The sequence below is a fragment of the Microcaecilia unicolor genome, chromosome 8, assembly GCF_901765095.1.
Source record: "Microcaecilia unicolor chromosome 8, aMicUni1.1, whole genome shotgun sequence".
Classification (NCBI taxonomy): domain Eukaryota; kingdom Metazoa; phylum Chordata; class Amphibia; order Gymnophiona; family Siphonopidae; genus Microcaecilia; species Microcaecilia unicolor.
In genome coordinates, this window is record NC_044038.1 from 3,956,257 (window position 1) to 3,971,820 (window position 15,564).

Genomic DNA, 15,564 nt, shown 5'->3' on the forward strand with positions numbered 1-15,564 from the left:
GTCCCGGGGGGAGGGGGAGACAGCGGAGTCCGGCCCGGGGGGAGGGGGCGACAGCAGGGGCCTGTCCTGAGGGGAGGGAGGGAGAGAACCGGAGGCCTTCCCGGGTGTGAGGGGAGGGAGAAGCTTAGGCCTGTCCCGGGGGGAGGGGGAGACAGCGGAGTCCGCCCCGGGGGGGAGGGGGAGTAACAGCCGGGGCCCGTCCTGGGGAGGGGGAGTAGCCGGGACTCCGTTCCGGTGAGCGAGGGGAAATAGAGAGGCCGGTTCCGGGGTGTGAAGGGGGGGGGGGGATAGAGAAGCCTGGGCCCCATCCCGGGGAGAGTCATGGCCTTCCGGCCTCCGGAGCGCAGTTGTGTCCTGTGTTGTCAGGAGCTGGAGGTGTTCGCAGTTGGCAAATGTGATCATTACATCTGTTTCCGCTGCTCCACCAAGATGCGGGTCCTGTGCGAGCAGCGCTATTGCGCCGTGTGCCGGGAGGAGCTGGACAAGGTGAGACCCCGCTGCACAGATTGGGGGGGGGGGGGTCGTAGACACCCCCCCCCCCTCAAAGGCTGCACCTTAAGCACATGTGTATATGCAAAGGTTTCCAGGGGCTGAGGGGCCAGACCTACACCTTGTCCTGCTGCTGTCGATGCTTCTGTGGTTCAGCTGCAGAGTAAAGAGTATTTGGTGATCTTGGGGAAGAAAGACAAACTCATGCTACCTCTGCCCTTCCTGCTTATGGTACCACTGTTCACACGTGTAGATCAAAGGGTTTTGTTATTCCCATGACGTTCACCAGGGTGCATTCTTGTATTAGTAGGCCTGTCATTACCAAAAGTAAGCCTCCTCCTGAAATGGAAAGGAGAATTATAGACTAGGATATCTCAAGTGATGATTCACTTCTGCCCTGTCCTTTACACACGATTCTTGAGCTCAATTTTGTGTGCACAAATGTTACTCAGAAGGAACACCTTTTCTGGCTTTAGAAGGGAATTCTTTCTGACTCAGAGGTTGGCAGAGGTTAACCTCACTCTCACACAGTTCAACTGACTTTCCTGTTTTGTTTAAATAGGAGGTTTAATCCTTCCAGTTTAGTCAAGATTCAGTTCTGGTCCAATATGGTTTACAGCAACTAATGAGGATAAAGTTAGTGTTGAAAGCGTCATGCCAGATATTTTTGGAATAAATACGTTTTGGCTGTCAAATAATATATAAGTAGGCAGTTGTTTGATCAGAGATAGTTTTATATTCCATATCTGAACTGCTTGATAGGAAAAGGACAATTCAAGGTAAAGCCCAAAACCCCAGGCTGCTGGATAAAAATAGCTGTCACGCTCAGGTTAGTGTAAGTTTGGTATTTGTCCTCGCATGCAATGGCCTACATACATAGGTTTCTAGTTTGAATCCTACTACTAGAAGAACATAGAACAATTTTGTATGTCTTTGTCACTGAAAATGTATTAGATGTTCTGATTCTTCTGATACTTGTTTCGATAAAAACGCATGAGCAGCCTTCATAGTAATTTGTACTATTAAACTCCCTGATCCACTGCCTGGTAGGCTATTGCTTTGAACATTAATGACATGGGAAGAGAGCACAAGCAACATTTTAGGCAGGGTACTTGCCATTAAGGAAAATACTCTTCAGAGCTGCTGTATACATGCGGTGACGGTGAACCTCTGTCCTGGAACTATTCCTTATATAGAGCAATGACATTAAAGGGTTTAACACTCTTCGGTGCCCTGACACAGAATAAGTGTTATTCCTGAAATACAAACTGGGCATCAAAATTTATGTATTTATTTATTGGATGCATTTGATATACTGCTTGAGCTTACACATAGGCATAGAGCAGTGCACACACTTATAGCTGGACAGGTACTTTCTGGCCCATATGGGCTCGCAGTGGAGGGTTAAGTAAGTTGCCCAGGGTCACAAGGAGCTGCGGTGGGAATCAAATCCAGTTCTACGATAAATCAAGTTTATTGGTTTACTGTCCCGCCCTTTGCGACACCTTCAGGGTGGCTTACAATCTAAAAATATAAAATAAGAAAGAAACAAATGGACAAAAGGAGAACCAGACATGACTGTGTAGGGTATTTATTTATAACATTTGTACCCCGCGCTTTCCCACATAATGCAGGTTCAATGCGGCGTATATAGTAAATTTAAATACAAAGTCATATATAATAGAAATGTAAAAACATTATAGTTGAGCTTGATAATGTATGATTAGGATAAGAGAGGGTAGATAGGATAGTATAATTTGGGAGAAAAGGGGTAAAGGGGAGATGGGTAGTGGGGAGAACTACAATAATTCATAGAAGGGGAGGGAAAGAACAAGAGGGAGAGCTACAAGTAACTCCCAAGGTATTTCCCTGTATTTCTACAGTTGATATGCATCTTTAAAAAGATACGTTTTAAGACGAATTTTGAATTGGGCAAGTGATATCTGAAGACAAATAGAAATGGAGTGAGTTCCAAAGGTATGGTCCCTGCACATTAAATATAACATGTCAGGTGTATTCATGAGTTACTTCTCGATGGCTTGGTATCATTAATTGATTTTGCTGTATGGATCTAAGAGCACGTGCAGGACTACAAGTAATAAGATGACAGAAAAGATAAAGAGGCTGTTAGCTTGCAAAGTTTTAAAGACTAGCAAAACAAGTTTATAGTTAATACGGTAAGTAATGTGGAGCCAGTGAGCCTTTTAGATAGAAGGGATAAGATGATCATAGTAACATAGTAGATGACGGCAGAAAAAGACCTGCACGGTCCATCTAGTCTGCCCAAGATAAACTCATATGTGTATACCTTACCTTGATTTGTACCTGTCTTTTCCAGGGCACAGACCGTATAAGTCTGTCCAGCAGTATTTCCTGCCTCCCAACCACCAGTCCCGCCTCCCATCACCGGCTCTGGCACAGACCCCGTATAAGTCTGACCTCCCCCATCCTAGCCTCTCAACCACCAACCCCTCTTCCCCCCGCCACCCAATTTCAGCTAAGCTTCTGTGGATCTATTCCTTCTGCACAGGATTCCTTTATGCCTGTCCCACGCATGCTTGAATTCCGTTACCGTTTTCATCTCCACCACCTCCTGCGGGAGGGCATTCCAAGCGTTCACCACCCTCTCCGTGAAGAAATACTTCCTGACATCTTTCCTGAGTCTGCCCCCCTTCAATCTCATTTCATGTCCTCTCGTTCTACCGCCTTCCCATCTCCGGAAAAGATTCGTTTTATTTATGCTTGTTTGAAATGAGATGAATGGTAGTATTTTGAATAATCTGTAAGCGTGTATCTAAATTCAAAGACCTTTATACGGGGAGTTAACAGTAATCTAATTGGGAAATAATCAAAGAATGAACTAATATATTGAGTGCTATTGGAAGCATAAATCGTAATTTGTGGAAGGAGCGTTTAATCACCTGGGATATTTGTGGAAGGAATGAGAGGTTAGAATCTATTCGGACATTCTTTACTTGGAGGACTGGCACTTTGTCAAGGAAAATTGGTGAAGACAAAGGAGGACTCATTCTGTGTGGGGAAAAGTATTGGTTTTTGATTTAGTAGAGTTGAGGACGAATTTGTGCTCCTTGAGCCAGTGAGAGCTGAGCGAGCTTTTTATTAACTGTAGAGATCTCAACGGAGTACATGTATTTAAAGAAATAAGCATTTGAATATCATCAGCATATACATATGCAGGAAGGTCCAGGGATTATACCAAGGTCAACAAAGAGGCCAATAATATGTTAAATAGTGTTGGAGATGGAATTGAACTTTTTAGGACACCAGAATCTAGGCTATAAGGAGTAGAGAGGGATTTGAAGATTTTCCAGATAAGGGGCAAACCAGTCTAAGGCCATTCCTGAAATACCAGTAGACCTTAGGATTCACCTTTGGGTTTAAAAAGCAAAACCATGTGCATGTAAGGACTGGATAAATGAATTAAAACAAAGTTTAAAGCAAATGCTCGTAATATGTAATGCTTGGTAGCAATAATGAAACAGTAATGGAATATTCACATAGCAAGCAGCCAGAGGCAAAAGATTTCTTTTCTACTGAACATAATTAACTTTGTATGAACTTGGCGGGCTAATAGTGTGCTGAACTGGACAACGTTGGTACATTTAGACTGACGCTGGAACAATGAACAGAAAATATGCAGTCAGCAAACAATAACAGGTACCTGTTATTATTTGCTGATTGCACATTTTTTATTCATTGTTCTGTATATTTTTAAAACAATAAACAATTGTTTGACTCTGCCTGTCTGGACTGATAAAGAATCCTGGTGGTTTGTGTGTTGGGTCTGTTGAGTGCTTTCTGTGAACTGTGGGACCACTGGTAGTGTGGCCCCAGTAACCTAGAAATCACTGGGGCGCTTGTGACCCATTCGGTGGGAGGAGGGTGCTAGTGTAGGGCACAAGCGGCAGGTGTAGGCGGACCTGAGCTGTGCTGGGGATAACCCTCTAAGTGGCCGTGAGGTAACCCCAGGCAGGTGGCTAGGCGTTTCGTGACAATTACCATCTCTTTTCAACTGGAGAACAGACTGAAAAGGGTGGTAGTTAACTCTAGGAGCAGTCACTGGTACATGCTCAGAATGATGTCACCTATGTGTGACTGGGTTATCCCAGTGTCCATGGAGAACCCCTGTTACATGTAAGCAGCTTCAGTGCCTGCTATGCTCGGACTGTTTGTATCCTTAAATATTGCTTCATTGTTGTAGTAAAAAGCCCTATACTTAGCACAGAGTGAATATATATTGCACAGAGCAAGGAAACTTGCACGAATTGCATTAATTCCCAACTGTTGCTTCTGGTTATAAGCTGGCGAAAAGAATCCTACGTACTTAACTGTTGAGTGAGACTTTTTTTAAATTTATTTATTTAGGTTGCCTTTGTGAAGAAATTGTCACCTTTTTCTACAATTGCAACCCACCAGTTGCAGTGTGAGAAAAAATATGGTATCTACTTTGCTGATGGAAAAGTGTTTTCTCTGTATAGGTAAGTTCATTTACCTTGTGTTTGTCTTATGTGATTGGAATACATTTAAAATTTGCAAAATCTGTGTCAGCAGCCAACACAGATTATCCATTATGTCGTCAGGAGTAATGTGTGGGCGGCTTGGGCATAAGAACTCCATATAGTGTGCTTTCTAATTCTTGGAGAGTAGTCTGAATGCAGTTCATAGTTTCTCTTGACCTCTTGTGCAGAAGAAACAGAGAAACAGAAAATGATGCCAGATAAAGACCCCTACGGTTTATCCAGTCTGCCCAGCCATACCATCTACTGTCTTCCTCTTCCTCAGAGGTCTTATGTGCTTGTCCATTCTTTCTCAATTCATATACAGTCTTTATCTCCTCTGTCTCCACTGGGAGGCTGTTCATGCATTCACCACTCTTTTAGTAAAGAAGCTTACTCCTGAATATATCTCCTTTCACTTTCAGCCTATGCCCCCTCATTCCATAGCTTCCTTTCAGTGGAATGAGATTTTGTTTCCTGTGCATTTATGCCACGGAGGTATTTAAATAAATCTATTATATTTCTCCTTTCCTGTCTTTCTCCTTCTGGCTTTTGCCGTCACCTTTTCTACCTTTTGGCCGCCTTAAGATTATCAGATATGTTCACTCCCAAGAGCCGGTATACAAGTGGAATATTGGCCAACTAATAATTCTCAACCTGGAATGACATCCTTTTGTGATATAATAAATAGTTTTTATAATTGCTACTACTGTACATGATAGAAGAAGAAAAATATACATGTTGCAAGGTGGACAGTGGATTTACAACTGAGCTGCCTTAACGTAAAATGTGCATATTAGTTTATTAAATATACCCCAGTGTCTTTCTCTTTTAATGGATGTCTCTTCCGCAAGACCATAGACCCTCTTCCCATTAGTCTTTGTACCTAACAGTAATGTTGATGTCATGATATGAATCAGGGATCCAGTCTGGGGGGCTCTCTGTGACTGTGGCTCTTTCTCTTATACCCATTTCTGTGCTTCAGGCGGCTGCTGCAGCATGAGTGCTCCTTGTGTCCAGAGACACGACCCTTTCACTCCTTTCAGGATTTGGAACAGCACATGAGGAAACAACATGAGCTCTTCTGCTGTAAGCTCTGTGTAAAGTATCTGAAGGTGAGCAGCAGCTGTGGATAGAAATACTGAGGCAGGAGGAGGGTTGTTAAGCTTTTACTTAATCATATACAAGAATCAAGTCTGTTTCAGTTTGAAATAATACTGTTCTTCCATATCGTCCTTTTCCCTGTATTCCAGAATTTGTTAGAATAGTTATGTCCATTGATCAGCAGGTGGAGATAGAAATACTGAAGGGGTTGGGGGTATCTCACTGGGGTTATATGTTAAAGCTCTATCTCCATCAGGTGGATAGACATAGCTCACAACCTCAAGCTCTGGATAGTGGCTCCTGGTCTATTTGGTCAACTGGCTCCTAGTGGAGCATGGCAGCTGCTTGACTAATCAGGTGGTTATATCTGGAGGTTTTCAGATCTCTGGCTCCTGAAGCCAGGCTCAACAACTTAAAAAAAAAAAAAAAAAGTATTGTGGTTGAAATATCAGGAAGAGAACGTTTTAATTGAGGACAGTGAAAGGAACCTCGCTAATTTTGCTATGAGTATGGGGAGCAGAGAAAGGGGAGTAGCAATCAGCTGGACAGGTCTGGTTTCTTCTTCAGAGCAGCTGTCTTGGGCGAACTGATGGTATCTACAGGGGAGGGGGAGCTCCTGCCAGACCAGTACTGGCAATCAAGTCAGAGGCGCAGCAGTGAAGAGGGAGCTTCAGAGTTTCTTACGCAGTTAAATTCTACCATTTCTCAGGTGGGACTTGCTAGTGAACCTACAGCTATAGTTTCTCTTGAATTTGTGCTTCTATAGCAACAGGCATATTTTATTGAAGAAGGAACCATTGGGGGTTCTCAAGCCCCATCTCTCTGTAATCCTCTCTCCTACTCCCAAATGATCATGTTTAGACTTCCAGGATCTGGAGGACTGGGAGTCTTCTCAGTCCCTTCCCTCTATGTGAGAGCCCCTGGAGGAAAGGGAGCTGCCTTTTGAGGAGGGAGATGATTCAAAGTTGCTTAGACCTTTTCAAAAAGAGGAGCTCAGCAGCCTGATTGCTGTAGAGGATCTGTAAGCAGAAGCTACAGGGGTTCAGGGGTCTTCTAAAGCCTTTCCCTTGCACCCTGACATATAAGATTTGCTCTAGGCGGAATGGTAAGCTGAAGAGTGGGAACAGCCATAGCGTGCTTATATCCCTTAGTACCTGAGGAGCAGGAAAGGTTCCAGCTTCCTAGAGTGGATGCTCTTTGTCACAGTTGTGACTAAAAAGACTACGCTCCCAGTGAAAGAGGGTATTGCTCTAAAGCAAGGGTTCTCGACCCAGTCCTTGAGGACACACCCAACTAGTCAGGTTTTCAAGGTATCCATAATCATGAGCGAGATATGCATGCACTAGAGGTAGTGAGAGGTTTCGTGGGAGATCGCTACCAAAATAGTCAGTCTTCCTTTCATTCCAACAGGAAGTCCACTCCCCAATCCAAAAGAAATGCCAGTGTTTCCGGTGGTACACAGTGATACGAGGCAGGCCCACGCCTCTCTCCTCTCGCTGTGGGAGGTCATCTGCAGCGGTTTGTAGAGGAGTGGGACAAAATCACTACAGCTCAATGGGTGTTGGATATTTTCAGGGATGGCTACAAACTCCATTTTTCCCATCTGAACACACCCCTTCTTATACTTTCCACGCAGAAAGGGCACCAAGAATCAGGGGTTCAGGCAACTGTTGCTTCATTGTTCACTTTAAAGCCCATCATTCTAGTCTCTCATGAGAAGCAAGGGCAGGGAAGTTACTCGATTTACTTTGTGCCCAAGAAGGAGGGCACTTTTCACCTGTGTTGGACCTCGGTCATTTCTTACAAGTATCACATGGATCCTTATGCTCAGTTATAGCCTCGGTTCAAGTGAGAAAGTTCCTTATAGTTCTGGACCTCAAGGAGGTATATTTCCATATCACCATTTAGCCACCTCATCAACAGTTTCTGAGGTTTGCAGTTCAGGGCGATGCCTTTTGGGCTGGCAACAGCTGAAAGAACATTTTCCAAGATAATGGTGGTGTTGCAGCCTATCTATGTTGTTAGGGTATCAGAGTTCACTCATATCTCGATGACTGGCTCATTTGGGCTGTTTGCATCTTTGATTCAATCCTCACACTAGCGGCAAGGTTTAGAAGGCCTGTGTGCTGTGTTGTGCATTTACAAGTTTGATGAGAAAATTAGACTCCTGATGAAGGCGTTGTAGTCAAACACGGACCGTGTTGAGTCCATCTTCAAGCAATTGTCTTTATAGAATTTGCTGTACATCTACAAGCAAGTGTTAAGTCTGTGTGGTCCACATAGGACTTGTTTATATTGTGTTTAATAAAGGGCTTGTTTTTTCATCCTGGGTCACCGCATTGGTCATTTCCACCTTCTTTGTGGGATTGTTTAGTTTCCCCTTTTAGACTTCATTTGGGCCTTGTCCTTTTTGGACAGTGAAGCCATGACAGCTATTGTCCAGCTATATCAGAAGCTGGGGTAGGTGAGCAGTGTCAAGAAGAGCGGCTAGTTCCTTCTCAGACTCTAGAATATTTGGAAGTGATCTTTGACGTAAAGAACGGGAAGATCTTCCTCACAATCACAGGCAATTAAAGTTGCTACATTAGATTCAAAACTACCTTTTTCAGTGCAGACCTCAAATTTAGGACTATGTTCAGATGTTGGGGACCATAACAGCTGCAATGGAAGTAGTTCCTTGGGCATGATCATATATGCGCCCTCTTCAGCTCTTAACAGGTGATGGCTTGCTGTTTCCAAAACTACAGTGTACATCTACCATGGACTCTGGCAGCCAGACAGAGCATGAGGCGTTGGTTGTCAGAGTGGAACTTGAGCAAGGAGGCTCTGTTTCCTAGACATCGCTGGGGGATAGAGATTGGCATCCATAGTCACTTGGGCTGGGGAGCTCACTATCAGTTTCATCTAGTACAAGGAACCTGGGCACGGAGTCAGTGGCCCATCAGTCTATTGGAACTCGGGGCTATTCACTATGCCTTTGAAAGCCTTTGCTCTGTTTCTAGTGGTAGCCCCGGTCTGAGTTTTCTCACATAATGCAATGGCAGTTGCTTATGTCAACAAGCAAGGAAGAACTCTCAGCCATCAGTTAGTGGCAAAAGCAGCTGTCCTGATGTACTGAGCAGAGGAGCATCTACTCTGACTCTTGACTGTGCACACTGCAGGATGTATGAATGTGCAAGTGGATTTTCTAAGCAGGAACTCCTCCAATCCAGGAGAATGGGAGTTTTTCGAGGTGTCATTTTAGCTTATAGTGAAATGCTGGGATCTACTGTTTCTCAACTTAATGGCTTCCAAGAGCAGTGCAAATAACATAGTATCATAGTAGATGATGGCAGGGAAAGACCTGTACAGTCCATCCAGATTCTTCAGATCCATCCAAATAGATTCTTCTGCCATTGGAAAGAGCTGGGTTTTGGGGCATCGATGCTCTCCTCTTGCAGTGGAAGAGAAGACAAACTGCTCTGTCTTCCCTCCTTGGCCAATGGTAGGCCAGATTCTCAGAAGGATTGCATTCTATCCAAGTTGGGTCATTCTAGTGGCCCCAGTCTAGCTGAGATGACTGTGGTATGCATATCTGATACAGCTTCCAGATGGGCAACTGCTTCAGTTCCCTTGGAGTTGTGGTTGTGGCAACAAAGTCTTGTGTTACTAGAGGATCCGTCCCCCTTTGGTCTTACGGCCTGGCCATTGAAAGGTCATGGCTGAGGTGCAAGGGTTATGCAGACTTGGTGATTACAACTCTGCTTCAGGCTAGATAGCAGTCTACTTTGGTTACTCGCGCCAGGGTTTTACCTGAAATCTGTAAGATTAGTGACTTAATAGCAACAATTGTAAACAGAGTAATATGTTTGACACCAGGGGATTTGCGGGTCCAGTTGAACAATTGCTTCATCACTAGCAGACACCCACCAATATCTGCAGAGAGAAAAAGCATTTGCAGGCAACCCCCCTTCCCCCTGGGATCTAACCTAGCTCTCGCTGTCCCTCCTTTCCAGCCATCCCAGATGTTTTTGTGGATCCGCTGGGCTACTGATTTCCATCTTCCTCAGCAAGGGTGGGAGGCCAGTGCAAGAGCCTCCTTCCATCCTGCATACCACAGGAGGAAGATAGCGCACAAGTTTTCCCCACTGCTCCCATCAGATGTGCCGCCCTGAGCTTTATATAGTTAACTGAGAGTTTTGTAATTTCAAAGGTGTTAATAGGGAATTTCAGTGCTGCCTTTGACATTTCATAGGGGATACCTTCAGTGTTTAATTTTTTTTTTTTTATCGAACTTTAAGATCTTTTGCTTTTTTTTTTTTTCTAGAACTTTACATATGAACGTAAATGGTATTCCCGCAAAGACCTGGCTCGGCATCGCATACATGGTGATTCTGATGATACCTCTCACCGCGGGCACCCACTATGTAAATTCTGTGATGAACGGTATCTGGATAATGATGAGTTGCTGAAACATCTGCGAAGAGATCACTACTTCTGTCACTTCTGTGATTCTGATGGTGCCCAAGATTATTACAGGTCTGTCGCATCCTGTTATGCAGAAAAAAGAGCACTGTGCCTCTCTGCAGAAAATGCAGGTGGAGTTTCTTTACTGAGCTCTGGTCATTGAGTTCTGCAGTACTTGAAACTGAGTATACGTCATGCATACACCCCGCTCGCCTCAAGCATATAGCTGATGCTTCAGCTCTGCTGTGCTCCACCCTTGGCCAATAGAGAGTGCTGTTCTTTGGAGCAGAGTGATGGGGCTAGTATATTATGACTGTTCTAGGATTTAGTGTAAGTGGAAAAAGAGAAAAATCTGAACTCTTCAGTCAAGCATTTTTATTCCTCTCAAAATATTTCAAGAAAGTGAAATATAGCTTGGCATAAATTGTAACCTTTAGTAAAATACATGGCTGAATCAGTTTTATGCTGCTTTATTTCTTTATGTTCACTAATCAGAAACCCAAGAAATTCATAGCTAGTTTTGTACTTAACAGCCTAATAAGCCGACAACAAAATGTTGAATGGTGCTTTGTAAATAATGAAGTATGGTAGGAGGAATTCACCCACTTCTCTTACAATCCTGGAGTTCAAGTGTACAAGCTTTAATAAAATAGAGGGAGGCAGCATCTAATGGTTAGAGCAACAGACAGGAAAGCCGGGTTCAAATCCCACTGCTGCTCCTTTTGATCTTGGGCAAAGTTGCTTAACCCTCCGTTGCTGCAAGTACAAAAGTAGATTAAGTTCCCAGGAACAGGGGAACACCTACTGGACCTGAATGTAACTTCTCTTGAGCTATTACTGAAAAGGTGTGAGCTTAACAAAACAAAAAGCACTGGTAGGAAGGGGAAGTACTGTGTGAAGCAGAAGAGCAAGAGGGCACCTGATCTTTTTGGGGCTTTGTTACTAAGGTGTGCTAAATTCCATGCAGCCGATTATATACCTATGGGTTGCATGACACTTAACTCACACTAATTTGTTAGTGTATACCGTAGATACAAAAGGTTATAAAGATCCCTAAGGGCAAGGAGTACAGGAAAGAATATCCATTGGAACTGAAAGAAGCTGGGAAAGTAATCAGGTGCAATTACATCAAAGGTGCAAGTGGAAGGAAAATTAGTCGGAGGTAAGGTAAGCTGACATGAGTTTTTTTAGGTATTTTAGTGAAAGAATTGAAAAACTAAGCTGGGGGGAGGGGAGAGAAAATACCATAGTAAAGTGCACCAACAAAGAAGAACCTTGGCAGAATCTCACTACAGTTCATTACTGCAGTGATTCTAATGGAGCATCAGATAAGGACCCCTTTCCCAATAGGGTCATGGATTTGATATACTGGTTACAATCCAAGTTACAGCCAGTAGAGGATGACATGACTTGCTCAAGGTCACAAAGAGCATCTGTAGGATTTGAACCCTGCCTTCCCTGGTTCTCAGCTTGTTGCTGGAGGGGGGGGGGGGGGGGGGGTCCAGTTTTGCAGCTAGAGAAGAGAACATAATTGTACAAAAAAATCCATACATTAAAAACTTTGATTTGGTGTGTGAGTTGCAGATTGGGAAAGATCAGTTTTAGGATTTATTTTATGATGTGCATTTAGTTAATGCTTTTGGGAGATCAGTAGCTGTGTGAACTGCTGCTTTACTGTTAATTCTTGAAATAAGTGAAGCATTGCTATCCTTTTTCTAGTGATTATGATTATCTGCGGGAACATTTTCGTGAAACTCATTTCCTTTGTGAAGAGGGCCGTTGTGTTAGTGAGCAGTTCACACATGCTTTTCGAACAGAGATAGACTACAAAGCTCACAAAACATCCTTCCACAGCAAGAACCGGGCTGAGGCCCGGCAGAACCGACAGATCGACCTTCAGTTTAATTACACCCCACGTCATCAGCGGAGGAACGAGGGTAAGCGATACACCCTCTGTTCTGTAAAAGTGTTTTACTACTGTTTTTTTTTTTTAAAGAAAATTTTATATATTATACATTCATTAATCCAAATTGAATGACAGAAATAGAATTAAAACAAACTTGAAAAAAAATATATATAAAAAGAGACAATAACAATCAAATATTAGTCCACAACAGAAGGTACATCTATATTTTTTATTTATTTATTGCATTTGTATCCCACCTTTTGATATATATAAGAAAAGAAAGAAAACGTAATACTATATGGGCAATGGAGTGAATATAGCAAGTTGGTTAAGGATCAACTGTGGGAATTGCCAAAACATTTAGGGATCCTTTTACCAACCTGTGCTAAAAAGTGGCCAACGCTGTTGTCAGTGCTTGAGTTTTCTGAGTACTGCAGCCACTTTTAGTGCAGTGGTAAAATTGTCCGCCTTTCCATTTTTTTTTAATGGCCACGTACTGATTTCCCAATTAGCGCGTGGCCATTACCGTGGGATCCCTTACTGCCACTTATTTAGCAGGCAGTAAGTGCTCCCACGCCACTCCACTAATTGTCTAGTGCGTGGTAATGTACCCTCGCTACCTGATTAGTGCAGGGCACGCCTACTGTGCCAAAAAATATAAACTATTTTTAATGCAGGACTAGCATGCGCTGATGGCCAGACTACCATGTGATGCCTCAGTGCGTCCCGCAGCATTGCTTTTTTACCGTGTGGTAGGCACACATCAATGTCTACTGCAGTTTAGTAAAAGGGCCCCTTAGTGAGCATTCTGTATAATTAAAAAAAAAAAAATCCTGAATCTGTTTAGAGATGAGGGAAAGAGAACATTATCCACCATAAAGTACAAAAGAAAAACAATGAAATTTTTAGAAAATCTATTGTCCCAGCCAAAACCAGGATGCAAGGTTTTAAGGCCAATAAGTCCCTTCTTCTGAATTGGGTTGAAAAAAGGAATCCAGAAAAAGCACTGAACAATGCTCCCATAAACGAATCCCTCCACATGCCCAAGGCATTATTCTAACATCATAATCCGATTGGGTTCCAAGGTTAGCAATAAAGTTCTTTAAAGTCTCTAACTCCATTGAATTCTCCAGAAGAACCATCAAATTCAAGGAGTCACTTTATGCTGACTGTTATCCAGGTATATAAACTGTGGACGCTTACCCAGATCAAGATTGACAGTAATAGCATAATTAAGAAGTAGATAATCTTTAGAGAAGAGCCTGCTATCTGAAAGGTGTCTCATAGCCGGTCAATAATAACCTCAGATCTTTCCGCATCTAGACTCTGCTAACTTGCAGAGAAAATATGGTAACCCCTGGTCAGTGACACTGTTTATTCCATTTCTATAAACTGAAGAAGATGTTGCTAGGATGTTCCCCTCCATGGGACCTGCAAACCGTACTCTTCCTCAGACAGTGAGCCCTCCGAGGCTCCCAGCCGGAGTGATTCTGAGTTGCAGAACTGCACTTTGCACGTTGGTCTAGCCAACGTATATTCCAAGCTCTGCCCCAACTTCTCAGGGCCACCCGTAGCCACACTTCCATTATGATAAGCCTCAATAACCGCCTCCTTCCTTTCTCCTTGTTTTTCGTTTTTAATACTTTTACTTTTTCCTTCTCATTCCTGCTCTAATCTACTTTATCTTTAATGATTTTTTTCATCTTTCCTTTCCTTCTCTAAGTATGATTTTATTGTACACCTCCTTGCTGTAATTTACGATATTACATCTAATAAACATAACCAATATGGGAAGGGTCCTCGGGCAGGAAAGTCCAGAGTTTTCCTTTCTCTTCCCCATGACTGTTTCTTCTTTAGTTTAACACAGAGAAGACGTTAACATGCAGTGATGTGACCAGCTACTTTCAAAGTTGGTGTTCTGGCCACTGGTTGGCCCAGGAGCTCAAATTCAACCAGGATGTATTGGCTTTTTCTCCAGTCTTAGCCAGGGAGTGTGCCCCCCCCCCCCCCCCCCCCCCCCCCACAGTATCCTACAAATCACTGGGGAACACCTTGACAGCGGGAGACTTGCCCAGAGGCATTTGGGACCCAGTCATTGGGAGTAGGGTACTAGTGTAGTGGACCCGAGCTGTGCTGGGCATAGACCTCTAAGTGGCTGCAGGGTTAGCTCCAGGTGCGTGCTAGGGATTTTGTGACATAACGTAGAGTTCAAAATGTTTTAGTTGGTGCATGTGTGCCTTAATTATGGTCATGTATTGCAGGAGTGGTAAGTAGGGAGGACTTTGAAGAGGTGGACAGATATAACAGACAACAGGGACGAACAGGCAGAGGAGGATCCCGAGGAGGACAGAACAGGAGAGGAAGCTGGCGGTACAAAAGGTACAACAGAGAGCTCTCTGTCATAGGGCTTATATTGGAAACATTTGCATTATTTATTGCTTACTCTAGGACTGTTGATATAAAACTGAAACTTTTCTTTTTAATATTCTCTCCTACCAAATAAAAATGGACTGGGCCTGTTGCTGCTCTGGCACAGTAAGTCTGAGAGCTAGCAAACGCCTCTGATCAAGTTCCTTGATGGCACAGTCAGAGAGATGTTTGCTTATCCAGGCCAAAAGTCATTGTGATGTCATCTGAAAAGCTTTTGGAAGAGTTCTGCCAAACGTTGACTGGTGGAACTATACAGCTTCATATCATCTACAACAGGTGTGATGTCACCTCTGGGTATTTTGATTAAGGATAAATCCATAACCCACAGAGTTAAGAAGTGTACTCAAAAGATTAAGTGCTATACAAAATGAGAGTGGTGACAAGGAGTGTCCCTGGACAATTCCTTGCTGGATTCTGATTATAGATGGAGTGTAGTTTGCCACATTTTCATGGTGGTTAATTTGCTTGATCAATTTAGCATTTATTTTGTACATTTCAAAGCAATATATTAGCTAGAAGTGTGGGACTTCTGAGATTATTACTTTTCTTAGCACTAGCCATGATGTCTTTAATTTAGCAAGAGCAGATCGTTCGTTCCATATTGTTGCCTGTCTGCTGTATTGCCATGATTGTTGTTAGTCAATGTGATCATATATTCTGTGTGCATCTATT

General features: G+C 43.3%; 1 protein-coding gene across 1 annotated transcript in view; it reads left to right on the forward strand.

Moving 5' to 3' along the window:
- The first annotated feature begins 288 nt into the window (after positions 1-288).
- Positions 289-15,564, forward strand: part of ZNF598 (zinc finger protein 598) — a 32,580-nt gene continuing 17,304 nt past the window's right edge. Inside the window, exons 1-6 of the mRNA XM_030211589.1 lie at positions 289-486; positions 4,876-4,988; positions 5,992-6,121; positions 10,417-10,628; positions 12,276-12,493; positions 14,724-14,841. Coding sequence (XP_030067449.1) covers positions 322-486; positions 4,876-4,988; positions 5,992-6,121; positions 10,417-10,628; positions 12,276-12,493; positions 14,724-14,841 — 956 coding nt within the window. The 5' untranslated portion in view covers positions 289-321. The remainder of the gene's footprint in view (positions 487-4,875; positions 4,989-5,991; positions 6,122-10,416; positions 10,629-12,275; positions 12,494-14,723; positions 14,842-15,564) is intronic.